This window comes from Ursus arctos, unplaced genomic scaffold, assembly GCF_023065955.2.
Source record: "Ursus arctos isolate Adak ecotype North America unplaced genomic scaffold, UrsArc2.0 scaffold_5, whole genome shotgun sequence".
Taxonomy (NCBI): Eukaryota; Metazoa; Chordata; class Mammalia; order Carnivora; family Ursidae; genus Ursus; species Ursus arctos.
The window spans coordinates 2,863,566-2,891,498 of NW_026623067.1; the positions used below are offsets into that span (position 1 = coordinate 2,863,566).

The following is a 27,933-nucleotide window of genomic DNA, read 5'->3' on the forward strand; positions in this document are numbered from 1 at the left end:
AGCACACAGAAGACAGGGGGGAAAGGAACTATACTGGGGGGAGGAATTGACACCAGAAAGTGATGCTAACCAGAGGAAGAAATAAAAAGTACTCAAAGTGATAAATATGTAGGCTAATGTAAAAGTCTCTATGAATATGTCTCTCTTTTTTTCTCTTACCTTCTTTAAAATACCTCAGATTTTATAAAGCAATAATGATAACATTGTATCATTGGGCATAGACATATAGGCACATCTATCCATTATTTATCAATCTATCCATCATCTATCTATCTACACACATACAGGAAGGGAGAGTAAATGGACTTATAATGAATAAAAACTTCCATATTTTACTGGAATTAAGTATTGATCTGATGTAAATTGTGATAAATTAAGATGCATATGGCAATCCCATAAGCAACCAGTAAGAACCACCAATAGAAATGGATTAAAATGGACCACTGGAAAATATTTATTTAATATAAAAGAAACTGGCAAAGGAGCATAGACGAACACAAAAGACAAGATACAGAAAATAAGTAGCAAAGTGACAGACCTGTGTAAAGCAATTTAAGATCATATTAAATGAGAGTTCATCAAAAACTCTCACTAAAAGCAGAGATTGTCATCAAACAAAAACGCAAAACAGATAAATAAAAGTTGTGTTTATAAGGGACACACTTTAAATTAAGACGAAATAGATTAAAATCAAAAGGCTGAAAAATGATATACCTTGCAAACTCTCTTATGATTAAAAGAGAGCTGAAGTGCTTATAATAAAGTAATAGAAAATAAACTATAAAAGTAAAAGCGTTACTATAGAAAGAGGAACATTTTATAATAATAAAAATTCAATTCATCACAAAGATATGACAATTATACACATATAGGCACCTGACAATGGAGGCTCCAAACTCCTGAAGCAAAAACTACCAGAATGAAAGAGAGAGACAGACACTTGAACAATAGTGGCTGGAGATTTCAGTAGCCTTCTCTCAAGAGTGGACAGAATAACCAGGCACAATCAGCAAGAATATAGAATTAGCATACACCATGGAGCAACTTGACAAATTCGACATCCGTGAGTGTGCTTCCTGTCTCCTCAGATTCTAGATTGGTCTATTTGGTATGCACTCAGCACAGTGCCAGTTGTATTAATTAGATTTTCTTTTCTTGTGTATTTTTCATTCTCTGGCATTTATGTCCTCTCTGACTGGGGGAAAGATTATCCCTACACAGGCTAGCAAAGCCTTAGAGATAGCAAAGGGCTCTTCTTTCATAAGCAAATTATCCAATGCAGAGCCCACCACCAGCCATCTTTGATTCCCAAACACCAAGCCAATATTTCTCATGCCCTGAACCCACGCAGGGCCAGGTACCAGACAACCAGCCCCTAGGCCCCACAGCTCACCAGAATTTCTCAAACCAGCTAATCTAAGCTGCTTGCCCTGTCGTCCTGCTTCTCTTTCTGGTGAAAACCAGGGTAAACACTCGGGCTCTCTCCCTCCACTCCTTACTGCCTCCTACCCAAACTACTTCTTCCCCATGTGGTCCGGTGTAGTATGGCATACCCGTTTCTCTTGAGAAATATCAGTAACAAATTCTTCTTTCCATGTTGTCACCACTGAGTCACCCTGATAAATTAAAACCCCGAGGGTACAAACACTGGTACAATAGATCACTCCACTGAAGCAGCAGCAGACACACTCCAGCTCAGGTGCCCCTGGAACCCTCTCCAGGGCAGACCATGCCCAGGGCTGCAAGACAGTAAACAGCATACAAAGTCTACCAGAAGTCAACCACAGAAGGAAGTTTGAGAAAGCCACAAATATTTGCAAGTTAATGTACTTCTGAATAATCCATGTGTCAAAAAGAAATCATGAAGATAATTAGAAAGTACTTTGGGCTTGAGGTAGGTGAAAATAGAATATCAGTACTAATGGGATACAACTAAAGCAGTGTTTAAAGGGACATTTATAGCCCCACATGTCTGCGTTGGAACAGAAGAACAGCCTGAAATCAAGTCTTAGAAACAGAGATAAAGACATACAAACCAAACCCAAAGTGAACAAAAACGAGGGAATCATGACAAGGGTGGAAATCACCGAAACAAAAAACAAAAACACTAGAAAATACCAAATGAAACAGAAAGTTGTTCTTTGAAAATATCAAAATCATTTTGACAAAATGTTAGTTGTACTGACCAAGGGGGAAAAAAAAGAAAATCACCAAAATGAAAAATGAAAGAGGAGAAACGTTGCTTAGGAAGTGGAGAATCTGAACAGACCTGCAAGGAGCAACGACACAGAAATAGTAACAGAAAGTAGAAGAGCCCGGAATCCGCAGGCTTCGCTGGAAAAACCACCAAGGAGGAAAGAGCAGTCCTGCGTGAACCGGCTCGGAAACTAGTGGGGCAGGAACTGAGGGCCACCGGACAGCTGCAGACCCACGTTACCCAGCACGAATTAACACTCCTGAAAACTGAATCCAGCAACATGAAGACAACCGAGCGGGGTTTCCCCGGCCAGGAATGTGCACCTGAAACAGCTGGATTCTGCAGCGTGAAAATTAGGCGGCGGGTACTAGGGTCATCGGGAGGGGGCTCTGGCTGTGCAGAGCAGGGTCAGTGCAGGGGTGGAAGGAGAGGACTCAGGCGGGCTTGCTCGCTATGGGGACGTGGGGACAGGGGCGCGGGGAGCAGGGTGGGTATAGGGTACCTGGAGGGGGATAGAAAAGGCGGGGATCCGGGGAGGGATGTGGGAGATGTGTGGGGTGCGAAGCAGGGACTGGGGGGCGGGGTGGGAGGACCGGGGGATCTCGGAGGAAGAAGGAGGCCCAGGGATGCGGAGGATGCGGCGGTGCAGGGGGAGGTGTGGGGGGTCGTGGAGCCTGGGGGCTGTAGGGACACATGCGTGAGATGCAGGAGTGATGGGTGGGGCGGTTGCGCGCTGCGAGGTGGGACTGGGCTGTCCTCCACCCGGACCTTCGGGCTCCAGGCGCCCGCTGCACCCCCAGAACGACCCTCGGGTCGTGCGGACTCGGGGGGCGGGTTCTGTGGCGCGAGCGCGGCAGTGCGGCTGAGGCCGTGGGCGCGGACGAGCTCCACTCTGGGAATGATTCCAGCGCGCCCGGTGTGGGGATGCGTGCTGCTGGGTGCGCAACTCTACCGAAGTGTACGAAATCGCCCGGTTGTACGTGGGCAGCAGGTGAAGTGCGATTAGGTATTTCTGATCCGGGCTGTGCTTTCTTCAGAGACTCCGCCCCGCTTTCCCGAGGCCTCCGGTGTGAAGCCTCCCAGACTTGCTGTCGGAATCAGTGCAGTAAGGCGTCTCGCATGTGAGGGAACAAGAGCAGACACCGCTTTGGCGGTGGAGACCACCTTGTGGATACTCTGCTGACCTGGAGAGGTGCAGAAGTAGGCGCCCCACTCCTGAATATTTTCTTCATTCCACTAATCACAACCCAGAAGGCCTGCTTCTCTTTTCTACCTGCATTCTCTCCATCTTCCCATTGGGCGGCTGAGCCCACAGGAAACAAGGCCTCTGGGCACTTCAGGTCTGGTTGGCTGTATGTAGGGTTATTTTTGGAAGCCTCTAGATTGGCTGACCACACCCTGTACATCCTGGCTCTGCACTGGCATCCTTGCTTCTCTGCCTCCAGAGCACTCGCCCACCGCGGGGGCTGGAGAACCGGTGGCGGAGCTCACAGCTGTGAGCACCGACATCTCACAGGTCATCAGCTCCAGGGGCGGGAGCTTGCCTGTCGCTCTAGAGGTCTGTCCACCGTCTACAACAGCAGATGGCACCCTTGGGTCCTCGGGGTCAAGCAGGTGGAACGTGTGGAAAGAGCGAACCTGTGAATTTAGGGTGCACGCGTGTGAACGGGCATCCTGAAGCTTACTCTCGTTCTACCTGCTGAAGGGTAGGAGGATATGCCCACTGAGAAGAGCCCACTTTGCCAGGAGGGTTATTTTGAGCTGGGGCCAGTCGAGAAGCAGCTGCCCTTCCTCGACCTCCCTAAAAGCAGGATGTAAATTTAGGTGACCCTGTCTCCTTCCTCCATGCCAGGAAGGACATGAGTCACGGGAGAGAACTTGGGACCCTATCAACCAGGCCATGGCACTGGGGGCGTCTACAGGATCCTACTAACTAGCCTTTGTCTGACACTGTTTACCTCTGCTTGGTTGGCGCCTTGAAGCCTAACGCCTCTTCCCGCGTCCTGCGAGGGCTTCACACAGTCGTGTTTGTTGAAGACCCTGCAGCTGCAGTTCCAGCCTGCCGCTCCAAGTTCCTGGTTTTCCTCAGCTTATCTCCCCCCGGTACATGAGGTCTGGGTGCCGAGAACTTGTTTTTCTATTGTTGATCTTGTATTACAGGCTCTCAGCGAAGCCCTCAGAAGGGTGGAGAAAAGTTTCCAGCCTTACACTGGCACCCAGGATGTCCTCAACCTGTGGCCCGAGGGTCTGTCCTGCTGTCCCAAGTGTGGCTGTGTGCTTGTCCGCACTCCTACCCATGAGGGCGTCCCACCTGCTGGGTTTCCGGTGGCCACTGTGCAAGTCCCAAACCCTAACAGCCAAATCTTGCTCCTGGGGAAGACAGCCAGTATTGCCCGGCTTTGGGGAGTGAAGCAGAGGGAAGTCGTTTGGGGAGATGTGGGAGACACTGCCAGAACCCGGCTCCGCAGGAGGAAACACTCCCCTGGGGGTGTAATGTGAAGGGACCGTCGAAGGTGGAAAGGTTGTGCATATATATATAATAACAGCAAAGAGCCCCAGAATGGGAGAATGATTGCATAAGCAAGTACATGGGAAAGTACTGAACACAGCGGCATGTGTGGAGTATTTTTCAGCCTCTATACAAAAACAAGAAAACAATTCCCGAGGCCGGTGTGTGAAATGAACACACAGGAAAGCGCCTCTGAACTTGCCCTTGGGGGTCCTGCCTCTGTCACCCCCCCCCCCATGCATGTCCTCCCTCTCCCCAACTGCAGACACTGGATCACAGACAACAGTTTATTTACTGTGAGAACAGTCCTTACAATAAATAAAAGCTAGGGGTACCAAGAAGCTGGAGCACACCTTCGGGAAGGGCGACAAAGTCTGAACAAAGCAGAGACAAATCCCAGACTCTGGTAGCGAGAGGGGGGGGCCCTCTTTGAGGCCCCACCTGCCCCAGGCAGGGCAGAAAGGACTGGGAACCAGGTACGCTGAGTTCTGGGCTCAGCAGGCCCTCAGGCCAGCGAGGAGAAAACTGTGAGGGTGACTCCAGCTGGGGTTCTCCCTGCAGCCCAGAGGGAGGCCAGGGGCTTCTGTGCCTGCTCCCCCCGGGGGCCCACGGGCCTGCCCTACCTGAACCCCTTCAAGGGGAGCCAGGGAAGAGCATTTTCCAGAAGCCCCCAGTGGTCTGTGTTCAGGCGAGGGTGCCCGGGTGTCCTGCTCCCAGCTCCCTCTGGCCTGTCTGCCCATCACCCGGTACCTGGCCACTGCAGGGCAAGCCCATCCCGCCCCCCTTCTCAGGACCAGACCCGCACACAGGCACTGGGGCTTGCCTGCTCCTGGCGGCAGCTTTCTGGAGGTGCAGCTCCAGGGCTGCAGGGGGGGCGGGAGCCTGAGGCCCAGGGCCCAGCACTGGTGAATGGGGGTGTCTCAGCGCCCTCCGTCCAGAGGACAGGATGCAGCTGGCCCTGCACACGCGGGCACACGCTTCCAGGAGTGAGCGCAGGAGGTCAGTTTAGCTAGCGCAGCCACACCGCCGCCGGGCACCGTGAGCGCCTCCGCAGCTCAGAGGACAGCACGACCCGCCCAGATTCCCGAGCAGCTGGGAGGCCCCCTCACTGGGCGGCCAGCGAGTCCCCAGGCCCGCCTTTCAGCCTGCAGATGGTCATGGGGGTCGGGCTGCTGGACAGAGGCGAGAAAAGGGCCCGCAGGGTCCCCGAGAAGGGGGTCTCGGGGAAGGCGTACAAGAGGGACCCGTCGGTGGCGCTGTAGAAGGACAGGTGTCCGGCCTCGTAGTCCAGGAAGATGCCCACGCGCCGCGGCGGGTCCCGGAGGGGGGCGAAGGCCCGCTCGGAGGAGTTGTAGTAGCTGCCCAGGAACACGAGGATCCAGAAGCCGTTGCCTGCGAACAGCTCACCCTTCTCCTTGCGGTTGGCGTTCTCCCTGCAGACGCCCAGCGCCCAGCTGGCGCGCTCCCCCACCTCCACCTCCCAGTAATGGCGGCCGGAGGTGAGCGGCTCCCGGCCCAGCACGCAGGGCCCGGGGTCGAACCGCTCGGGGCTGTCGGGCAGGGACTGCCGCAGGTCTCCCCGCCGCACGCTCCTCCTGTCCTCCGACAGGACCAGCTCGGGGTTGGCGGTGTCGGGATCCAGGGTCACGTCCCCTGCAGACGGGGCAGAGGTCACCCCGTGAGCCGACAGATCTGCCTGCGCACCCCTGCGGTCGGCTGCGGGGCCTGCCTGCGAGCTGAGCATGCCCTATGGGGGTTCCTTTCTGAAAAAATCATCGAAGGGCTTGTCCCCGCAACTTGGAATGTTCTAGAAAGCTGTCCATGCTCCCTTGCGATGCGCCCTCCTTTAGAGGACGGAAGAAACCCCAGGGGCTTCCTACATCCATCTTCCCACATCTTTCAGTTCCTGGAGTGGGGAGGTGGGCATTCCCCACACCTGGGGTCCATGCAGGCGCTCTGGCACCTGTTAGACGCCCCCGGCGGGGGTGGGGGGTTGTCTCCCCACTGCTATTCCCGCCCGCCTCAGCCAACAGCCTAGACCCCCGGTTTCTGTGCACTGGGAGGCCAGGTCCGCTCCTACTGCCGACCCACCCTGGCCCCATGGGCCAGCAGGCGCTGGGACCGCACGGCACCCACCTCGGAATCTGCGCAGGGCCTCCACCAGCCCCGGAACCCTGCACACCGTCCTCATCTCCATGGGAACCACCTCTGGCGGCTGCAGCTTCACATCCTGCACCCTGGAGGGGCAGCACAGGCATCACCCCCAAGACAGCCCCACCCTGCACCCCGCCCATCTTCCCTGGGGAGAGGCCGGGGCTCCTACCTGCGCAGGGTGTCCCTGATGTCCTGTGGGAGAGACACATGCGGCGTCAGCGCCTGTCCCCTGACCCTGGGCCTCCCCGCGTCCCTGCTGCCAGCGCCCCCAAAACCTTGCTCTGCCCACTTTGCCAGACACACGTGGTCAGAACCCACCTGTGGGCTGCCGCCCAGTGTAGCTCAGACACAGGGACCCTGGACAGACCCTGGGCACAGCCAGCCCTGCAGCCCTGGCCTCACTCCCTCAGCGTGCCTGGAGGATGCAGGGCCTTGGCTACTGGCTCCCTCAGCCAGAGTCCCCAGCACCCCTAGATGGTGGGACAGGTGGGTGGGGTCCTGGCCTCCCAGGGGTGGGGGCTGTCTGCCCGCCCAGTGGGGAACCAGGCCTATGTGGGCCCAGTGCTTCCGGCCTCCCAGGACTCGCAGGTACCTGGCTGTCTGTCCAGCCCGCGGCCTCACCTGTTCCCACGCACCTGCCCGCCCTGCCCTCCTGCAGGCCCCTGACTCACACCCACCTTCCAGGTGAGGCCTCTCCACTTGGATGATCCGGTCTCGCATAATGACCCATATAAGCATTTCACTCAGCCTCACGGACTGATCGTGTCCCTCGAATCTAAATGTTGGAGGCCCAACCCCCAGGACCTCAGCATGTGGCTGTGTTTGGAGATGGGGTCTTTACAGAGTGGGGCATGAGGAGGTCACTACAGTGGGCCCGGATCACGCATGACTGGAGTCCTTATCAGAAGAGGGATCTGGGCACACACACACACACAGGCAGCTGACCACGTGAAGACACAGGGAGGAGACAGCAGGTACACACCAGGGGGAGAGGCCTCGGGAGAACCAGCCCCACCCATGCCTGGATCTGGGACTTCCAGCCTCTAGGACCAGGAGACAATAACTGTGTGTTGTTTAAATCTCACAGCCTGTGGTATTTGTTATGCAGCCCGAGCTGACTAGAGCATTCAATAACTTAAAACACTGGCTGCTGATGGGGTCTTGGATCTTTTTGGAATCCCCGAGAATGGCAGGGACCTGGCTGGTCCACACTGTCAATCACAGGCAAGCCCGCCCACAGTGATTCTAACTGCACCAGTCATCAGACCACACACCTGGATGCAGAGGTAATAAGGAAGACATGGTGCCTGTGGAGGGTTTCCCTCAAGGTGGGAGATCTGCACACACACAAGCAATGGTCTGTGTGTGGGTTGCTTGGTGGGAGGGTACGACAAGACACATAAGGGAGATGCAGGCTTCTGAAGATACAGTGAGGGGGAGAGTGCAGGACTGGAAGAGACATGTGCAAAGGGCCTGGGGCACAAGGAGGTCAGCATGGGCAGCAGGCAAACAGAAACAGTCTGTCCTTGGTAGTTTTGTGGGGTAGGTGGCCCACCCCAGGGCACTGGGAAGTGAATGGGATAGTCTTGGTTATCACAGGCCCTACCCATTCAGGACAGTGTGTGTGGACACACTGCACAAGACCCTCCCTGCCCCGAGGGTCATGCGGGGGGGGGGGGGTCCTGACCTTAAGGAAAGGGGTTGGCCTCCATGTACACCACCAGCCCCTTGGGGAGACACACGTTCCTTTAGGAAAAGGCTGTGTACCTACACAGGATGGCTACAGGGTGAGCTTGGAAGGGAAGCTGGAACCCAGGGGTCTGACCTCCTAGAAGTCACCCAAACCCTCACTTCCTCTGCCCGTGAGGACACACCCCCCTGCCCACCCCAGGTGCCAGAACCTGGCCTGGCCACTCCCTGGGGCAGGCCTCCACCTAACACTGAGGTCTGATGGTAAGGGCACACCTGACCTCCCTTATTCACACCAGTAAACAGGGGGCTGCCCAGGGCTGCTCTCCTGCCCCTCCATGCAGCAGACCCCACCTCTACCCCCAGCACAGGCAAGAGGAGCCCTGGGGCTGGGGGGTGGTGAGGAGAGGAAGGCGGGAAACTCCTCCCTGAAGCTGGCTACCCAGGCAAAGATCCAGGGCCAGAAGCTGTGAGCAGTTGGGGGTGGGGGCAGTGGAAAGCAAGTAGGGGGCAGTGGCGAGCAGATGGGAGCAGTGAGGGGCAGTGGGGGCACAGGTGGTCACTTTTAGTATGAAATCCAGGAGTACAGCAGACCAGCCGAGACCACCCACGCACTGGAACATCTCAGCTGAGACCCCACATCATGTTTCATACAGATCTGGGGTTCTCATCTCACTTATGGGGCCAACCCCTCCTCTTTCCAGAACCTCCACTTCCTCTGGCTTCTCCAGCACCATTCACTTCCCCTGACCTCCTTGGCTGGCCACCCAGACCCTACTTCACTGACCACAGCCTACTTCCCTCACCCCCTACCAGACACGCGCCTGGGGTTCTTCCTGTTTCCCAGGCTTGAAACCGCTTGAGGTCTCAGCAGCGGTGGAAGGACCGAGTTCAAACCCCAGGAGGGCAGCCAAGAGCCTCTGCCTAGTCCCTGAAGGTGCTCTCAGGTCTGGGACTCAGGAGGGTCACCCCGTGGGCTACACACACAGCAGCCTCACTCCTGCCTGGGGTCAGGAGCCAGGAGCAGTCTCCGGTTGACATCGGGCTGATGCAGGACTTCTACGAGACACCTGCCGGCCTTTCTTCCCAATACAGTGGACCCGAACCTTTGGAGCCAGCCTGGTGACCCACGGATCCTGGATGCCACCCACCACGCAGCCCGGCCAGAGCACAAAGGGGCTCCAGGACAGGCACGACAGTCGTTCTCAGCGGAGTTCAGGATCGGTATCCACTCCGCAGGACCCGCAACCACACCTGGACAATCACACCCGGGAGACCTAGCTAACCCGCCCCCACCTTTCACAGGTGGGTGACCCCGGCTCCGCCAAGAGCCCCCAGTGCTCACCCCAGGAGTGCAACGTGGCTTACCTGCAGCAGCCCCAGCGCCGGCAGCTGGCAGCGCCCCTCCAGCTCAGCGATTAGCTCGGCCAGCTGGGCGCTCTGCTGCCCCAGGCGGGCAGCGCTGTCCCGGAGAGGGGGCAGCACCTCCAGCTCCTCCTCCTCCAGCCTCTGCAGCAGACGCTGCTCCTCCTCCGCAAGCAGCCGGCGCAGTCGCTCGAACTCCGCCAGCACGTTCTGCCGCTGGCTCTCCACCATCTTCTGCAGGGCAGACAGGACAGCTGAGGGCCTGCCCCACCCCCAACGTGGGCTGTACGCAGGGTCTGGAACACGGATCCCTCTTCACAAGCAGCATGAGGCTGAGACCCGCAGTACCCTCCGTGGGGGCTCAGGCACCGGCCATCCCCCCCCCCACCCCCCCAGGGCACTGGGGCACCTGCCTGCCACAAGGCGCAGGTCTCCTCAGCCTGGGCCTGGAACAGCAGCGCGTCCTCCATTTGCTTCCGCAGATGCTCCAGGGACTTCTCCAGCTTCCCCTGCGGGAAAGGGAGACCAGAATGACCTTTGCTGTGTGGGCCTAGCCCCTGCTCCGGTCAGCGGTCAACCCCAGCAGAGCCTGAAGTGGCTGACAGGAACCACAGTCGTGGGCATGACACCCCGACAACTTCAAATGAGCCAGCGAGTGGACAGCCTGGACTCCTAGGGCCCTTGCCTGTGTTTGCTCTCCTGACCTCGCCCGAATCCCAGCCCCTTACTTCTCCATGCCTGCTCGGGGCTCTGTAGGCCCCTGGTCAGTGCAGGGCTGCCTGCCTATGCGCTCCATCCAACTTCTAGCTGGACCCAGGCCTGAAGAGGTGGAGCTTTCTGGACCGAGCACCCCAGGGTATGTGAATGCCAGGCATAGCCCATGGGGGGCAGGTAAAGCCAGTTTGCTGGGCACCCCCAGGATGAAGACCAACCAGGCACTAGTACAGTGGAGGGGGTCGGAGTGTGCCACCCAGAGTTGGCCTCTCTGACACAAGGACTTCTGGAGCTGAAGCAAGTGGCCAACAGCAGAGGTAGGAAGGGCCCTCTGCCCTCCGCCTTCCTGCCTCCCTGTCTGTACCAGGAAGGGGAGAGCACTCAGCACAGATGACTCTTTGTCACAGATGAGTCTGCCTGAACAGACTTTATTACTCAGATAACCCTGGTCTTCCATCAGTTCCCCCCTATATGCCCTAGAAGCCCAAATCCCCTTCTCCCCACTTTATCATTTGATGTTAAAATGGAACATAAACTCAGTCTGGGTTGTTCACTTCTCTGTGAAGCCCCTTGTGCCATATGAGATTTAAAAGGCTAATAAAATTGTATGTCTTTTCACTTATTACTCTGCCTTTGTTAGTATAATTTGCAAGCCTCGTGCAGCGAACCTAACAGGTTAGAGAAAAAGGTTTTGTCTTTGCTACAATAGGAAGGGGTAACTGCTGCCCCAGGCCGGCTGGGAGGGGCCTCTGGAGAGCTGCTGGTCACTATCTGCCCTCATGGTCAGTTTCCGCTCAGTGACAGGAGTGCGCACTTGCTGGGACTAACACAAAGGGTGGGGTATCCTGCATGTGTGTCGTGCCTTAGAATGGGGAGCAAGACTATAGAGATCTATGTCAGGGTAAGTCCCCTGATGCAGATCGGTACCCATTTGTTCTGTGACAGCGACAAAGTGACCAAGTACTGGCCAAACCATGTCATCGGAGCATCCTAGCACACGTGCTCCTGGCCATGAAGCAAGTGCAAACCACAGCCTAAGAGCTGGAAGGGTGCCACCCAGGTACTCAATACCTCGTTCCTGGAGGCTGTCTGAGGTCGGGGGAGGAACACAGATGATAGCAGCCGCGGGGAGTGTCTGACCCGAGGCTCTCAGCAGTGGGGTGACAGTTGGTTTGGATTTTTAAAAACGCATTTCCAGAACACATGGAGGCACCTCAGTCTCGAGTCAAAGTGGGGCTGATCCCTGGTATGTCAGATGGCAGAAGTGGCCCCAAGTATCCCACTCACAAAGCCTGGCAGCTGTGGCAGCCCTGGCAACCTGCCCCCAGGGCAATGGCTCTGCCCTCCACCCATCCCAGCCGGCTGACTTCCCACAGCCCAGCCTCGCCCACAACCCTCTGAGGCCTGAGTGCTAGTCTGCCTACGTCCCTATGAGACCAGCTACCTAAGCTTCTCTTCCTGCTTTCTCACGCTCTGAGCTCCAGCCCTGCCAACGGGCAGTCACACCTGCCCGGTCCCCTCCACACTCCCACCATGCGTAGTCATAGCAGGACCTGCGCCTCCCAGAGAGCACGCCTATCCCTGATCTCCAGGCTGGAGGCCCACTGGCGAGTGGTGTCCCCGTCCCAGGAGGGTGCGGGTTTGGGACTGGCTGCCCGCACACACCCTCAGCAGCACCCGGCGCCCCGGCAAGGAGCGCGCCACCCCCCACCCCCGGCCCGGGCCTGCGGCCACGCCACGCCACGCCCCGCACCTTGAGGTCGTCGGCCGCGTCCTGCAGCGGGCGCACGCGGTGCGTCCAGTGCTCCCCCGAGCGCTCGCAGGCCGCGCACAGCAGGCGCAGCTCGTCGCCGCAGAAGGCGGCCAGCGGCTCGCGGTGCGCGGCGCACACGCCCTGCGGGACGGGCGACGGCGGGTGCAGGCGCCGCGCCATCTCTGCCATCTTGGCGAGCGGGCGGTTGGGCCGCAGGTTCCTCTGCGGGGACAGCTCGCGGCACTCGGGGCAGGCGTACGGGCCCTCGGGCTGGCCCCAGCAGCGCCGGATGCACTCGCGGCAGAAGTTGTGGCCGCAGTCGGTCATCACCGGGTCCGTGAAGTAGTCAAGGCAGATGGCGCAGGTGGCCTCCTCCTGGAGGTTGGTGGACAGGTCGGGGGCGGCCATGGCGCCGGTGGGGCGGAGGAAGGCGGCGCTCTCCGCCGGGTCGGGCGGTGGCCTTCGCCGCCGGGACTCTGGGGAGCGCGCGGGGACGCGGGGGCTCCGGGGACGCGAGGAGCAGGGCACCGGGCACGCGGGGGTTCCGGGGGAAGCGAGGTTCAGGGCACCGGGGGACTCGGGGACGCGAAGCGTCCGACAGCTGGGTCGTGGGCTCCGGGGACGCGGGGCGCAGGGCACGGGGGTCGCGGGACTCGGGACTCCGGGGACGCGGGGCGCAGGGATCCCCGACGCGGACAGGAAGAGGAGCCGCGGCGGAAGCAGGAAGCAGCTGGGTTTTTTTTCTCTCTCTCTCTTTTTTTTTTTTTTGGAACAACCCGCTTTAGCCTCGGATTGGCCAAGGCCTGTCACGCGGCCCGCAGACCGACCAGAATTGGAGGCTGTTCGCCCGCTGACCTCGCGGCGGCGCAGTCGCCAGACCCCAGGTCACCTCTCTCTCGCGTCCCGACCCGTTGCAGGACGTAAGCCAAGGGGGCCCCGCACGTTCACCGGGTTCCCCGCCCAGCACAGCAACTGCGAGGACGAGAGGGGCCTGAGGCTGCGGTGGCGAGCCCCAAGCCCTGCCCCGTGCGTCCCTGGGCCAGGCACGATCAGGATGGGAGGGGCTCGGCCTGCAGGGACTCTGGCCTTGTTGGGGAAGGCATACTGGGATTCTGGGGTGACCGGCCTGCCATAGGTTTGTGAACGCGCCTGAAACGCGGGGGATGGGGGTGGTGGTGGAAAGGAGTCTCTCCACCCATGGCCCTTACTCTGAATTGCGCCCCGGCTTCTGCAACTTTAGGGCTGGACAGCTCTGAGGTTTTTAGGGATTCAGTTGAAAAGTTTCATTTTCCCATCACCCCCCCCACACACACACACCCAGGCAAGGTGCAAATATGGAATGTATGGCGGACACAGCAGGTGGACGGTGGAGGCCGCAGCTGTGCATGTATCACGGGCAGCACAGCAGAGCCCGCGTGCTGGCTCCAGCCAAGGTGGGCGCTTGTAAATGCCGGCGCGCCGGACCGCACCTGGTACTGTCCGTGCCTAGAATCGGCCCGCTAGGAAACTCGGCGGCTTTCAAAGTTTCCTTTATGAGACATGTGGAATATAGCCTCTTACCATTTCACTGCTTGAATCAGGATTATATTTCATCTTTGTGAAACCGCCTCGCGTGACAGGTGGCTCAACAGTGCGTCACCAGAGATAACCCTGGCAGGTGGCCTGTGCTGAGTTGGGCGACCTCACCTTCCCAAGAAACCAGGGCCGCCCACACTGCCCCAGCCTCTGCCCCTATCCCTTCACCCACAGGGTCACTGTAGAGATGACCATCTGGCCTGATTTGGGTGGCCCGAGGCAGAAGAAGGGTTGCAGGGGGCCAGAGAATTCAGGCTCGGCGTAGGTGTGCAGGTGGGACCCATCCTTCAGGTTGTAGAAGGACACCTCCCCTGCCTCGAAGTCCAGGAAGACCCCCACGTGGCTGGGGGGCTCGGCCAGCGTGACAGGGGTTGGGGCGGATGTGACGGGCAGGTACTTCTTTCCCTTGCACAGCTGCACCACCCAGAACCCGTTTTCAGGGGACTTGGCGACCCTGTCCCTGCGGCTCACGTTGTCCCTGCACACGCCCAGCGCCCAGAGTGCATCCCCGGTGAGGTTCATGCCCACCTCCCAGTAGTGCCTTCCCGAGGAGAAGGTCTCCTTGCCCACGGCACAGGGGTAGGCCAGGAATCTGTCCTTGCTGTGGGGCACGCCCTCCAGTGGGGTGGTCAGGTAGCGCCTCTGGCGGCTCTCGTACAACAGGAGGTAGGGGTACGCGGTGGTGGGGTCGGGCACCACATCCTCTGTAGACAGGCCCAGGGCCATGGGAAAAGGGGGCCGGATCATCCCTGTTGGCCTTAAGCATCCCCTAGGGCCTCCCCAAGGCTGAGTCCAGCTGTGTCCCTACCCCACCTGTCCATATTGTTGGTGCTCAGGAGATGGGAGCCAGGGGGCCATTTGGGCATCTCCACACGTGTCACCATAGGAACAGGACGGAGAGCATCGCCCTGGAGCAGCATCAGGGCCCAGAGTGTGACCGTGCATTAGAGGACAGTCGCCCCTATGGGTGGCTCACTGTGAGTGACGAGGGGTGGGGTGGGCATTAGCCGAGAGCTCCTGGGCCCCTCTTACCTTGAAAACTCTTGAGCACCTCTATCTGCCCGGGGACCCTGCAGACTGTCCTCAGCACGGTGGGGGTGGCCTCCGGGTACTGAACACTCAGGCTGTTCTTCCTCCAGGGGACACAGGTTCACTGTCCCCTCCGGCCCCACGCGGAGCCCTCCCTGCGCCCATCGCTGCCTCCCCCGCAGGTGGCCGTGTACCTGCTCAGGAGCTCCTTCAAGGCCTGCGAGACGGAGCGGGGAGGGAGACGGGCAAGGCCTCGTCAGGATTCTGGGGCGTCCTGTCTGCATTTCTGGGCTGCCCAGCTGGAAGGGCTTTGTGATGCTTTTCTGGGGCCCCGTGCCCACTTTCCAGAGCATTGCCCTGCCGTGGCTGCCTATAGGAATCCTCCGGCCACTTGGGTCTCCTCACCCCCGTAACTGAGGACCCTGGAAGCTGTCTGCACACGAGGGGCGGTGGGGGACCTGACCGATGACCACCGAATGGGGCCTTGAGTGAGTCAGACGTCCGTGTATTAGCCTGCACACAGCTGTTTTCTAATGGAAGACACAACATTCCCCAAAGTTTGGGCAACTCTCTGGCCTGTCGTCTGCAGCAGGCCGCTTCCTGGGCACAAAGCCCACACGAGGTCAGGACCACAGACAAACACTGGGACTGACCCAGGCAAACAGAATGCCCAGCGCCCTGCAGGCGACATCTGCTTCTGGGGTAGGAGCATGTCTGTGCGTGTGCAGAATCTTATCTGTTGCTATGGATTCCATCGCTCCCGTGCTTGACACATTTCCCCTTGTCAGCCACCATACCCCCTGCTGCACTCTCTTTGCTCCCATCCTGGGGCAGTCACATGACTCCCTTCTCCCTGTGAAGTCATGGGTGCCTATCTGGGCCAGTGTGCCCACGCCCCACATCACGGTGCTAAGGACAGCTGCCCCAGGCCACCTGCCTGGGCTAGGAAGGGAAAGGACAGTCTGCAGGCCTGGAGCCTGGCAGACTGTCCTCCAAATTCACACACCAGAGCTTCAACCTCCAGGACCTCAGAAGGTGACTGTATTTGGAGATGGGGTCTTTACAGAGGTGGTTACGGTAACGTGAGGTGACTAGGGTGGGCCCCGATCCCATGAGAGCGGTGTCCTTGCAAGAAGAGGAGTTTAGGGACACAGACACACAGAGGGACGGCCCTGTGAGGACACAGGGAGGAGACAGCCATCTGTAACGCCAAGGAGGGAGGCCTCGGGAAGAACCAGCCTTGCCCATGCCTGGAGTTCGGACTCCCAGCCCCCAGGACCCAGAGAGAATAAATGTGTTGTTTGAGCCTCAGGCCTGTGGTTTTTGTTACGTAGCCTCGGCTGACTGAGTCAAAGCCTTCCCTGTTAGTATTTGCTCCTGCAGTTGGCCCACCCTGACCACACCTGGGCCTGAGCTCCTCCCCCTCCAGCCAGGTGAGCAGGGTGCTGAGGCCCCCCTCCCCCTCCAGGTCAGTGGGCACCTGCCTACCTGTAGCGTCTGCAGTGGTGTGCGCACTTCCTTGTCTTCCAGCTGCAGCAGGAGCCTCTCCAGGGCATGGCTCTGCTTCTCCAGTGCGGCTGCGCTCTCCCGCAGCTTGGCCGCCACCTCCTCTTCCTCCTGCTTCAGGGCCTGGAGGAGGCGCTGCTCCTCTTCCACCAGGAGGAGGTCCATCTTCTCAAACTCGACCAGGATGCGCTGTCTCTGCTCCCTTACCTTCACCTGCAGGGGGTGGGGAGGTGGGTGCATGTGAGGCACCGCCTGGGGACCTGCTGCCCCAGGTGTCCCCTCGCGGGCTGGCTGCACCCACCAGCCTGGATGCCAGCAGCCCCTCCACCCCAGCTCGTCAGGGGACGAGCCACAGAGAAGCCATCCGGGAGGGGTGGGAGCATCTGGGGGGTGGCCTGCGGGGCCCCAAACAGCAGCGTGCCCCCATCCGTGTGCCGTCGTCCCTGCGCCTGTGGCACAGCCAGCCTGGGCTGAGCACACGTTCTGGATCCTGATTCTAGCGGGACTTCGAGCCCTGGGTCCCATCTGCACGGGACCGCGATCCCCACCCCCCCTGTGCCCTCCGGGGCTTCTGCAGGCCCTGCGGGTGCTCCAGGGCCGCTGGCCGGGCTCTCCCACCCCACGGGGCTGCCAGGTGCGCACACCCCAGCCCCCAGCACCTGCCTTCCACTCGGCCAAGGTCTGTTTCTCCCTGGCCTGCAGCTTCTCCGTCTTCATCATCTCCTCCCGAAGGTACCCCACATCCGCCTCCAACTTCAGCTGTGGGACACACAGACCGTGGGATGTGGGGTCAGAGGCCCCTCACCCCCTGGCATCTGGACAGCACCCTCTGAAGCTGTACCCCCCAGACAACACCGTGAGGGGGTGCTGGGGTGGACACACGCCCCTCAAAAGGTGCCCCTTTTGCAAAAGGGTTATTTTGGGCTGCAGCCAACTGAGAATGAACAGCCGCAGAAAGACATCCTCCCGGGGCTCCCCTTTTCTGACTGAACACCCAAATTTGTGAGAAGTGAGAGATGCCATGAATCCCCTCTCCTGGGAAGTTTTATGGCTGAATAGGAAAAAGGACCGTGGGAGCCAAGAGGCACCTGGGATAAGGCCCCTTCTCCTCCGCGAGTGTCCCTGTACTTACTGTCTGCTGTGGTTTGCATGTGTCCTCTCAAGTTCCTGTGCTGAATCCTAACCCCAGCACCATGGTGTGAGGATGGGGGGGTGCGGAGGTCACGAGGGTGGAGCCCCAGGAAAGGGATTAGTGCCCTTGCGCCTCCCGCCCTGTGGACGCAGGGCAAAGACAGCTGCCCAGGAACCAGGACGAGCTCTCTCCCCCAAAGAGGCTGGAGCCCTGACGCGATGGACCTGGGCAGGACCTACATCAGCTGGGACTTCTGAATAACCGTGTGTCATGGCAGCCTGTGGACACTTCAGCCACGCTGTCCTGCACTTGGACTGTTTGTCATGGCAGCCATTCTCCTGCCTGTCTCCTAAGGCCTGCACTTGGCCTCCTGGTGCATCCCTCCCACCCCCCGCCCTGGACCCACCTTGTACTCCTGCACGGCTTCCTCGATGGGGACCACCCTGTGGGGCCGGTGCTCCCGGGACTCCCTGCAGACGACACAGATGGGGCTCTGGTCGTCCTCGCAGAAGAGCTTCAGCAGCTCCTGGTGCACCCTGCACAGGTCCCGGCTCTGGAAGACCGGGTGCTGCCGCGCCATCTCGGCCACCTTGGTCAGCAGGCGGTTGGGCCGCAAGTTCCTCTGGGGGGACAGCTCGCGGCACTCAGGGCAGGGGAAGGAGCCCTTCCACTTCCTCCCCCCTTTCCTGCTTTTGGCCTTCTCCCAGGTTAGCTGGATGCACTCGCGGCAGAAGTTGTGGCCACAGGCGGTCATCACAGGGTCCCTGAAGTAGTCAAGGCAGATGGAGCACGTGGCCTCCTCCTGCAGCTTTCTGGCAAGTTCCAAGGCATCCATGTCTCCTGGGGAAGGAACAGAATGTCCCTCACAGCCTCTGCCAGGGTGCCCTGTCTTTGGGCGGCCCCACCCACATTAGGGAGACTGATACTATGTTGGTTTAGAGCGCCCCCCAAGATGATGTCTAATCTACTTCCTCAGCCCCCTACTGACCTGTCTAGAGCAAGAATCCTGGTAAGCCAGTCTGGCAAGAATCCCCCTCCCCATGTCACCTCTTAGTGATTTTCCATCACTGACCCCCCCCCCGACTCTTTGGCCACAAATCCCAACTTGTTCCCCACATGTTGAGATGAGCCGGTTCTCTGCTGGGGTCTCTTTCCCCCTATTGCAATAACCCTGAACAAAGTCTGTTTCTACTGTTCTACTTATGGACCGGCTCTGTTCTTCCTTGACAGGGTATAGTGCTGAAAAGACAGTTGTGTGTACATGCGTGCACACATGCACAGAACATGTACACACGAACACAAGTGTAACTGCAGGCACACACTGAGGCACACACAGTATACACACGTGCACACACAAACAGTATACACACATGCACACACAGTATACACAGATGCACATATAGTATACACACGTGCACACACAGTATACACACAAGCACACAGTATACACATGCATACACAGTATACACATGCACACGCAGTATACACATGCACACGCAGTATACACACAAGCACACAGTATACACATGCACACATAGTATACACACGTGCACACACAGTACATACACATACACGGTATACACAGTATACACACACGCACGCACACAGTATTCACACATGCACACATACAGCATACACATGCACACACAGTTTACACACATGCACATACAGTATACACACACAGTATACACACTCACACAGTATACACACGTGCACACAGAAACACAGTATACACAAGTGAACACACAATACACACAATATGCACATGCACACACAGTATTCACACGTGCACAAACAGTATACACACGCACACACAGTATACACACAAGTACACAGTATACACACGTGCACACACAGAAACACAGTATACACAAGTGAACACACAGTATACACACGTGCACACACACGCACAGTATACACACACGCACACCCACAGTATACATACATGCACACAATATACCCACACAATACACACACAATATGCACATGCACACAGTATTCACATGTGCACACACAGTATACACGCACGCACACACAGTATTCACACGTGCACACACAGTATACACGCACACATACAGTATTCACATGTGCACACACAGTATACACGCACGCACACACAGTATTCACACGTGCACGCACAGTATACACGCACGCACACGCAGTATACACACGTGCACACACAGTACACAGCACACACAGTATACACACACGCACACGCAGTATACACACGTGCACACACAGTATACACGCACGCACACGCAGTATACACACGTGCACACACAGTATACACGCACGCACACGCAGTATACACGTGCACACACAGTATTCACACGTGCACACACAGTATACACGCACGCACACGCAGTATACACACGTGCACATACAGTATACAAGCACGCACACGCAGTGTACACACGTGCACACACAGTATACACGCACACACACGCAGTATACACGTGCACACACAGTATTCACACGTGCACACACAGTATACACACACGCACATGCAGTATACACACGTGCACACACAGTATACACGCACGCACACGCAGTATTCACATGTGCACACAGTATACACGCACGCACACACAGTATGCACCCACAGTATACACACGTGCACACGCAGTATACACACGTACACACAGTATACACGCACACGCAGTATTCACACGTGCACACAGTATACACGCACGCACACACAGTATGCACCCACAGTATACACACGTGCACACGCAGTATACACACGTACACACAGTATACACGCACGCACACACAGTATTCATACGTGCACACAGTATACACGCACGCACACACAGTATACACACGTGCACACACAGTATGCACCCACAGTATACACGCATGCACATGCAGTATACACACGTGCACACACAGTATGCACACACGCACACAGTATACACACGTGCACACACAGTATACACGCACGCACACGCAGTATACACACGTGCACACGCAGTATACATGCGTGCACACGCAGTATACACGCACACGCAGTATACACACGTGCACACGCAGTATACACACGTGCACACGCAGTATACGCACGCACACGCAGTATACACGCACGCACACGCAGTATACACGCACGCACACGCAGTATACACGTGCACACGCAGTATACACACACGCACACGCAGTATACACACGTGCACACGCAGTATACACGCCCGCACACGCAGTATACACACGTGCACACGCAGTATTCACACGTGCACACGCAGTATACACGCCCGCACACGCAGTATACACACGTGCACACGCAGTATACACGCCCGCACACGCAGTATACACACGTGCACACGCAGTATACACGCACGCACACGCAGTATACACACGTGCACACGCAGTATTCACACGTGCACACGCAGTATACACGCACGCACACGCAGTATACACGCACGCACACGCAGTATACACACGTGTACACGCAGTATTCACACGTGCACACGCAGTATACACACGTGCACACGCAGTATACACGCACGCACCCGCAGTATACACACGTGCACACGCAGTATTCACACGTGCACACGCAGTATACACGCACACACACGCAGTATACACACGTGCACACGCAGTATACACGCGTGCACACGCAGTATACACGCACGCACACGCAGTATACACACGTGCACACGCAGTATACACGCGTGCACACGCAGTGTACACACGTGCACACGCAGTATTCACACGTGCACACGCAGTATACACGCCCGCACACGCAGTATACACACGTGCACACGCAGTATACACGCACGCACACGCAGTATACACACGTGCACACGCAGTATACACACACGCACACGCAGTATACACGCACGCACACGCAGTATACACGCACGCACACGCAGTATACACACGTGTACACGCAGTATACACGCACGCACACGCAGTATACACACGTGCACACGCAGTATACACGCACGCACACGCAGTATACACGCACGCACACGCAGTATACACACGTGCACACACAGTATACACGCACGCACACAGTATTCACACGTGCACACAGTATACACGCACACACAGTATGCACACGTGCACACACAGTATGCACACAGTATACACACGTGCACATGCAGTATACACACGTGCACACACAGTATACACGCACGCACACACAGTATTCACACGTGCACACAGTATACACACACGCACACACAGTATACACACGTGCACACACATTATGCACACACAGTATACACGCACGCACACTCAGCATACACATGCACACGCAGTATATACACATTCAGGGCTCATACACACACGCGCACACACTTTGGGGTGCCAGTACCCCTGACCTCATGGCATGGAGGTCCAAAGTCCCCTACGCAGGTCACAGGGTGGCTACTGGAGACCTGTTAGAGGCTGGATTTTCACATCGTTCCTGGGCCACCCGCACTACCCCTGCTCCTGGTTCCGCAGTCATCTGAAGTGATGGGGGCTGGGTGCCTCAGACATTCCACGGTCCCTGACAGGGGTTCAGTTTATCTGGAGCTGTCTCTGCAGAGACTTTGGGGTCAGTCTCTCCCTCAGCTCTCAGCCACCCTGAGGCGCACTGCTGCCCACCCAATAGAAGCAGGGGTAAGCGCGGCTGTCTGGTGGGCTGGGGGTCCAGCTCAGGATCGGGGGCAGGGGGGAGCCGCCCGGGAATGCTCCTCTGTAAATGCGGGGGCCGCAGGGACCCAGTTCACCGTCTGGTTCCAATTTGTAACCATCTTCAAAAGGGTCTGCTACTCGGTTAGGGTTAGCAGCAGTGCGCGCGGTCCCGACCTGAGCCTCAGCGCACACTGGGTGACCACCCGCCAGCCCGGGGGTCTTGAGGGACTGGTACTCACGGGGGAGGGGGCTGCAGGCCGCACCTCGAAGGGCGTCCGCAGTCAAGCGCGCAAACAGCGCCCGGGAAAACCCGCGTTTGTGAGCTGAAGACCATCTGGGCTATGGCCGCGGGGGCGCAGGGGGCCGCGGGGGCACAGGGCTTTGTGGCGTCAGCAGGGGCGGGGCGGAGGAGAGGCTAGTTGTGGGGTGTGGGTGGTCAGCACCCTGAGGATGGGGGCGGGAGCCTCTTGACGGGCGAGTGAAAACGCAGAGTTGGCCAGGGGAGGGAGGGAGAGGGTTCTGGCAGCCCAGCGGGGTAGGGGGCGATGGGAGGGGGAGGGAAGAGGTATGGTAGAGATTGGATGAGGAGGGGGCATAGGCCAATGGGGAGGATCTTTCTGAGAGGTAAGAGAAAGGGGGTTGTGGGCCTGCGGCGGGGGGCAGGAGATGGATCCCCCATGCGGAAGAGACGAAAGAGGAAGACGGCAACTCTGGGCGCCCCGTTGTGGGAGGTGAGGGGCTTCTCCGCCGGGCCTGCACCACCTCTCGGGCTTCGCTAGTGGTCAGCGCGGGGTAGAGGGGAGGGGGCGGCATCAAGGTCCCGGCTTAGGGAAGGAGGGGCGGGCCAGAGGGGCGGAGGGGCACCAGCCAAGGTCGACCCCTTGGGATCTTGCCAGAGCCCGAGGTGGCTTTGGAGGGTCGCTGCCCCCGACCTAACCCAAGTCCTAGGCCCTGAGAGAGAGGACAGATGAGGAAACAGTCTGGGCCCCCACAGGAGGGCGGGAAAGCAGTTGTGCGGGTGTAGACGCAAGCTAGGACAGTCTGGCGGCTCACCCGGGGGTGTGCGCTGGGGCGGTGCAGGGGGGAGGCCGGGGCAGTGCAGGGGGAGGCCCGGGCGGACAACCTGCAGATTCTAATCTCTCCTCCGGGAGGCCCCAACCCTCTGCTGTCCTTCCCACCAGCCAGGGGATCCTGGGCGGAGGGCTTCTTCCAATTTAGGAAATGGAATCACAGAATGTTTAAAGCTTTAATTAAAAATTTCCAGAAAACCCACAAGAAAGCAATGGATCCCATACTAACACCTTTTACGTTTTTGCTCTATCCATCCGGCTGCTCTGTCTTGGCGGAAGAGTGTGTGTGTTGTTTGAGCAAAACCACAGACGCCACTCGCCTCCCATCCACCTGTGGCTGGAAGTTTCTGGAGCCTGCCGGCTACGCTGACAGCGGACCCAGTAGGGGGGAAAATACTGCGTGTAGTTTGTAGGTATTGGAGGGCCCGCAAAGGAACGAGCCGGCTTGTTGAATGGCTGAAGGCTTTTCGGAACGTCCGGGGTACACCTGACTTTGGAGGGGAAACGGAGGGGAGAAATGGCCTCTATGGGTCAAAGGAGCGGGTCCCTTTAGGAGAGGCAGGTGGGTTTTGAAGAGAACGGGAGGTAAGAAAGCTTGTGAGCCTACTTGTCTATACCGCTGGGAGTCGTCTTCCCATCTCCTTTGGACCAAGGGGGCTTTAGGGTAGCCTCATTTCCCAGAACGTGCTGCTTCTGGTCCAACAAGAGAAGCTCCCAGAGGCTTTCTTTCGCATCTGTTGAATCTTAAGTGTCTTTATCTTAAAATAATGTGGCAATTTTGGGGTCCAGAGTGGCCCCCACACTTCCCACACATCTCCAAAACTGTGTTTCTTACATAACCACTATGCACCATAATTCCTCGTTTTATCTGCCCTCTGGTCCTTACCCAGAGTCCACCTGTTATCTCAACAGTGTTAAAAATGTTGGTTTGAATCAGGATCCAAAGAAGGTGATGAGGTCTTTTAGGACTTTAAGTTGGTACTGTTCCTCTTCTTTCTCTTACGTATTTTTCCTCCTCCTCCATCATCTAAATGATGACATCAGATCAGGTGCCCTATGAATCTGTCAACGTGCTTCTCAGAGCGTTGCTGATTTTGTCCTTCCATCCTGGGAATGCCTTGCCAAGAGAGGTTTGCTTTATTTATTTATTTATTTTTTAAGATTTTATTTATTTGAGAGCAAGAGAGAGCACACAAGCAGAGGGGAGGGGCAAAGGTAGGGGGAGAAGCAGTAGCCTGACGCGAAGCTCCGTCCCAGGACCCAGGGATCACGACCTGAGCCAAAGGCAGATGCTTCACCAACTGACCCACCCAGGTGCCCAAAGGAGGTTTGCTTTAGAGGTGAGTTTTGCAACAGGGCTATACAGTAGAATCCCCCCATTTTCCCCCAGAGTCAGACTCTCAACCGACTGAGCCACCTAGGAGCTCCACCCCCAGGAAGCTTTAAACAACCCAGTGTGGGGGCAGCTCAGAATCTCTGTGGAGGGGCCTGGCACCGCTATTTGTAAAACGCTCAGAGAACATCTCACTGTGAGAACAAACACAATGAAAAATAAGAGGTTTCGTTCTCCCTGTGGAGCCTAAGAGACTCCCCCACCTTTCCCCTTCAGAATTTCTTTTTCTGTCCTTTCGAAATGCATGCAAATCTTTGCAATGGCTAAAGAAGGACCCGGGACCATCTCATGGGCGTTCTGGTTGGATGTTCATTCAACAACAAACTTGCTCTCTCCTCTCTCTTTGTGGAGACGTATTCTGGGTTGGGAGCAGATTTCACTGTATTTCGTTATATTTCCACAGCATTAACGTGCCACCACAGTTGGAACTAGGTTGGTTTAGAGAGTGATCCAATTCAAAGATTGGATGTTTTGTTTCTATCCAGATTTGCCACTTTCTGTCAGAGAAACAGAAACACAAAATAAAAGTGTGAGAGGAAATATAAAGTTTCAGTTGATAATTTTTGTGCATTTAGAGTGTTTATTCTTCTAAGGTGTAGGCAAAGGAAATCTTTCTCTCTACCCTCTTAGGTTCTAACCCTGAGGCCTGTGACTTAAACAGACAAACAACAGAATAACAGAGGAAAAGCATATGCATTTTACTTGATGTTAATTTTTTTATGTGCCTGTGGGCTTCATAGTAAACAACTCAAAAACCCAAAGCAATAGACTCGGGGCTTCTATGCAGTTTTAACAAAGGGTGATCTGTTGTGCAGAACTGACAAGACAAAAGGGATTTGGGTGGTAAATGTATGTGGGGAAACCAACTACATACGGGTTATTGAGTAAGGTTGGAGTACGCAGACTCATCTTGGTGCTTCCCCCACGTCTGGTGACAAGTAAGGGTCACTCTCCTTTTCCTGGGACAGGGGTGGCGGGGACACCTTCCCAAAGGGGATTTAGATCCTGTGTTAGCAGATAGGAGAAGGGCAGAAAGCTCATCCTGTGTCTGCTCTTTCTCACTTGCCTTTGGCTCAAAATCATCCTTATGCCAAAGTGGCATTTCCGGGGGTGACATATTTTGTTCCCTTTCAGAGGTTATAGTCAGAGATAAACTGGGCACTAGTTAAAGGTGGTAAAGACAGATTTTATTCAGCACTGTTGCAAGAGCGGAAAGATGCTGAGAACACAGCTGAGCTGAGCTCCAAACACGGCAGAGATGGCTGGAGATTTGGACCAGTGAGCCGAGAGGGGCTCAGCTCTAACATGATGCTGGAGATGGGGTTGCTTATAAACTACAGAGGCGTATTGCGCACAGTGTCGGAGGCTGGAAAGTCCAAGATCGAGGTGCTGGCAGATTCCGTGTGTGGTGCGAGCCACACCTGGTCATGGATGGCCTCTGCTCACTGTGTCCTCACCCACGGATGGGGCAAGGGTGCTCTCTCGAGTCTCTGTTATAAGGGCACTAATCCCATCGTGGGGGCTCTACCCTCAGGACCTCATCACCCCCCAAAGGCCCTTCCTCCAAAACCCATCCCACTGGGGGTTAGGTTTCAACATCTGAACTTTGGAGGCACAAGCTTCCGCCGACGGGGTTGGCCTGTGGAGATCCTTGGTCTGGGAGGTCAAGGATGCATGAACATGTCAGAAGGGGGGTTGAGGAGCTAGCTCAGGCATCAAGGAGGGGGTCTCTCACCAAGTGGACTCAGCAGGGTTCTTGCTACAACAGGGCTGTGCTGGGTTGGACACGAAAACCCACGGGCGAGGTCTGGAGGAGGAGAGGGCTCAGAGGAGCCCGGCTGGTTTGGTCAGGAGTCTGTGTGAGCATTAAAGCTTGAGCTCCGGTCTGTGGGAGTGGAGCGGTGTTTGCACACCCAGTGCTGACGTCCGCGGCTGCTGGGAGACCCACTGGCATTCCTGTACACCTTAGTGGCAGTGTTGTACAGAATAAAGCATGGAGGAAAGTGAACCCTGACAGTGTCACTTTTGGGTGTCATTTCCCCAGAGTTTTGGACCCTTGGTGTCAGACGGGGCCCTGGTGGTCCAGCCACCTTGCAAAGCAGGACCCTTTCTGCAGTAACTCGCACAATGGGCACCCAGCTCCCAGTGAACAAGATGCTTGCCTGTCCTCTCTCAGGAATCTGCGGGAAAGGGCCTTCGATCCAGTGCGCAACACTGCAACGTCAAGGCCTGGTCCTGGGTTTGCCTGTTGAAACCACACAGAGTAATCCTTGTCTTCTCCTACCTCCGGTAGCCCTTCCAACGTCTGGAGGTCTCAATTTGTTTTTTTAAAGACTATTCACTTATTTGTGAGAAAGAGAGAGCCAGAGAGCACAAGCAGGGGGAGCAGCAGGCAGAGGGAGAAGCGGACTCCCCACTGAGCAGGGAGCCCCACACGGGGCTCGATCCGAGGACCCTGAGATCATGACCTGAGCCGAAGGCAGACGCTTAACCAACTGAGCCACCCAGGCGCCCTTGGAGGCCTCCCATTTTTTTTTTCACCCCACACCTAGCCCCTGGCCCTTCTCTGCCAGATTATAGCCCCAATACCTTCATTGCTGTCACCATTTCTTATAAACCCTGGTTTCCAAATTTCTTGCTGATGTGATTGTTTTTATCTTCAGTTACCACAGACCCTGCTGTACATGTCAGGATTTTGTGGCCCAATGGAGTCCTGCATCCCAGATGCAGCAGATAGCACAGCAAAGGTCACTTCTCACACTCACTGCAGGTGCACCATGGGCTTTGTAAGGGAGGGGGAAATCTTTCCTTCTACCTCTTACGTTCTGTACCTGGGGTCTGTGAATGAGACAACAGCCAGATTAATAGGTGAGAAGGCATACAAATTTTATTTTATGTTTTTAATTTTATGTGTATAGGGACTTTGCAGAAAAGAAGTGAAAACACAAATTGGCTGCTACAGCATTTTAACAAAGGGTGATAAGCTGTGGAGAAGTACCTAGACAGAGGAAAGTGGGTCTGGGCTTCCGGGGGTCAATCGTGGGAAGATGACTGGGACATGTTTGGGAAGAGCTAATGACAGGTAAGAGCTGTTCATGCAGACTCATCTCGGTCCCATCTCTGCTGATGAGAGTCGCTGTCCTCTTTCTGGCACAGGAGGGGAGGGCACCTTTGCAAATGGAAATTTTCTTTCGGAATAGGAATTTCTGCTTTGCTTTGAGAGAGAA

At 56.6% G+C, this 27,933-nt stretch overlaps 2 protein-coding genes and 1 long non-coding RNA gene across 3 annotated transcripts; 1 reads left to right on the forward strand and 2 right to left on the reverse strand.

Moving 5' to 3' along the window:
* Nucleotides 1-4,979: 4,979 nt before the first annotated feature.
* TRIM11 (tripartite motif containing 11) lies at nucleotides 4,980-13,096 on the reverse strand. The gene is made up of 6 exons (XM_026488569.4): nucleotides 12,382-13,096; nucleotides 10,328-10,423; nucleotides 9,918-10,148; nucleotides 7,030-7,052; nucleotides 6,843-6,943; nucleotides 4,980-6,359 (listed from the first exon to the last, which is right to left on the reverse strand). Exons 1-6 carry the CDS (start codon nucleotides 12,787-12,789, stop codon nucleotides 5,812-5,814), a joined length of 1,407 nt encoding a protein of 468 aa, XP_026344354.1. The 5' UTR covers nucleotides 12,790-13,096; the 3' UTR covers nucleotides 4,980-5,811.
* On the forward strand, nucleotides 12,671-16,296 carry LOC130542752 (uncharacterized). Its single transcript, XR_008957533.1, has 2 exons — nucleotides 12,671-12,762; nucleotides 13,167-16,296. It is a non-coding gene; the product is annotated as an uncharacterized LOC130542752 (long non-coding RNA).
* On the reverse strand, nucleotides 14,113-18,458 carry TRIM17 (tripartite motif containing 17). The gene is made up of 6 exons (XM_026488575.3): nucleotides 18,030-18,458; nucleotides 17,155-17,250; nucleotides 16,474-16,704; nucleotides 15,180-15,202; nucleotides 14,989-15,089; nucleotides 14,113-14,660 (listed from the first exon to the last, which is right to left on the reverse strand). The coding sequence occupies exons 1-6, from the start codon at nucleotides 18,456-18,458 to the stop codon at nucleotides 14,113-14,115; spliced, it is 1,428 nt and encodes a 475-aa protein (XP_026344360.2).
* Between the last annotated feature and the right edge of the window lie 9,475 nt (nucleotides 18,459-27,933).

Bases quoted from the DNA above. Each gene is read 5' to 3' on its own strand.
- TRIM17 (XM_026488575.3), bottom strand. From the start codon at position 18,458: ATGGATGCCTTGGAACTTGCCAGAAAGCTGCAGGAGGAGGCCACGTGC. The intron at 15,203-16,473 runs GTAGGCAGGTGC...TCCGTCTCGCAG, and splicing joins CACCACTGCAGACGCTACAG to GCCTTGAAGGAGCTCCTGAG. The intron at 15,090-15,179 runs GTACACGGCCAC...TGTCCCCTGGAG, and splicing joins TTGAAGGAGCTCCTGAGCAG to GAAGAACAGCCTGAGTGTTC.
- TRIM11 (XM_026488569.4), bottom strand. From the start codon at position 12,789: ATGGCCGCCCCCGACCTGTCCACCAACCTCCAGGAGGAGGCCACCTGC. The intron at 7,053-9,917 runs GTAAGCCACGTT...TCTCTCCCACAG, and splicing joins CGGCGCTGGGGCTGCTGCAG to GACATCAGGGACACCCTGCG. The intron at 6,944-7,029 runs GTAGGAGCCCCG...CTGCCCCTCCAG, and splicing joins ATCAGGGACACCCTGCGCAG to GGTGCAGGATGTGAAGCTGC.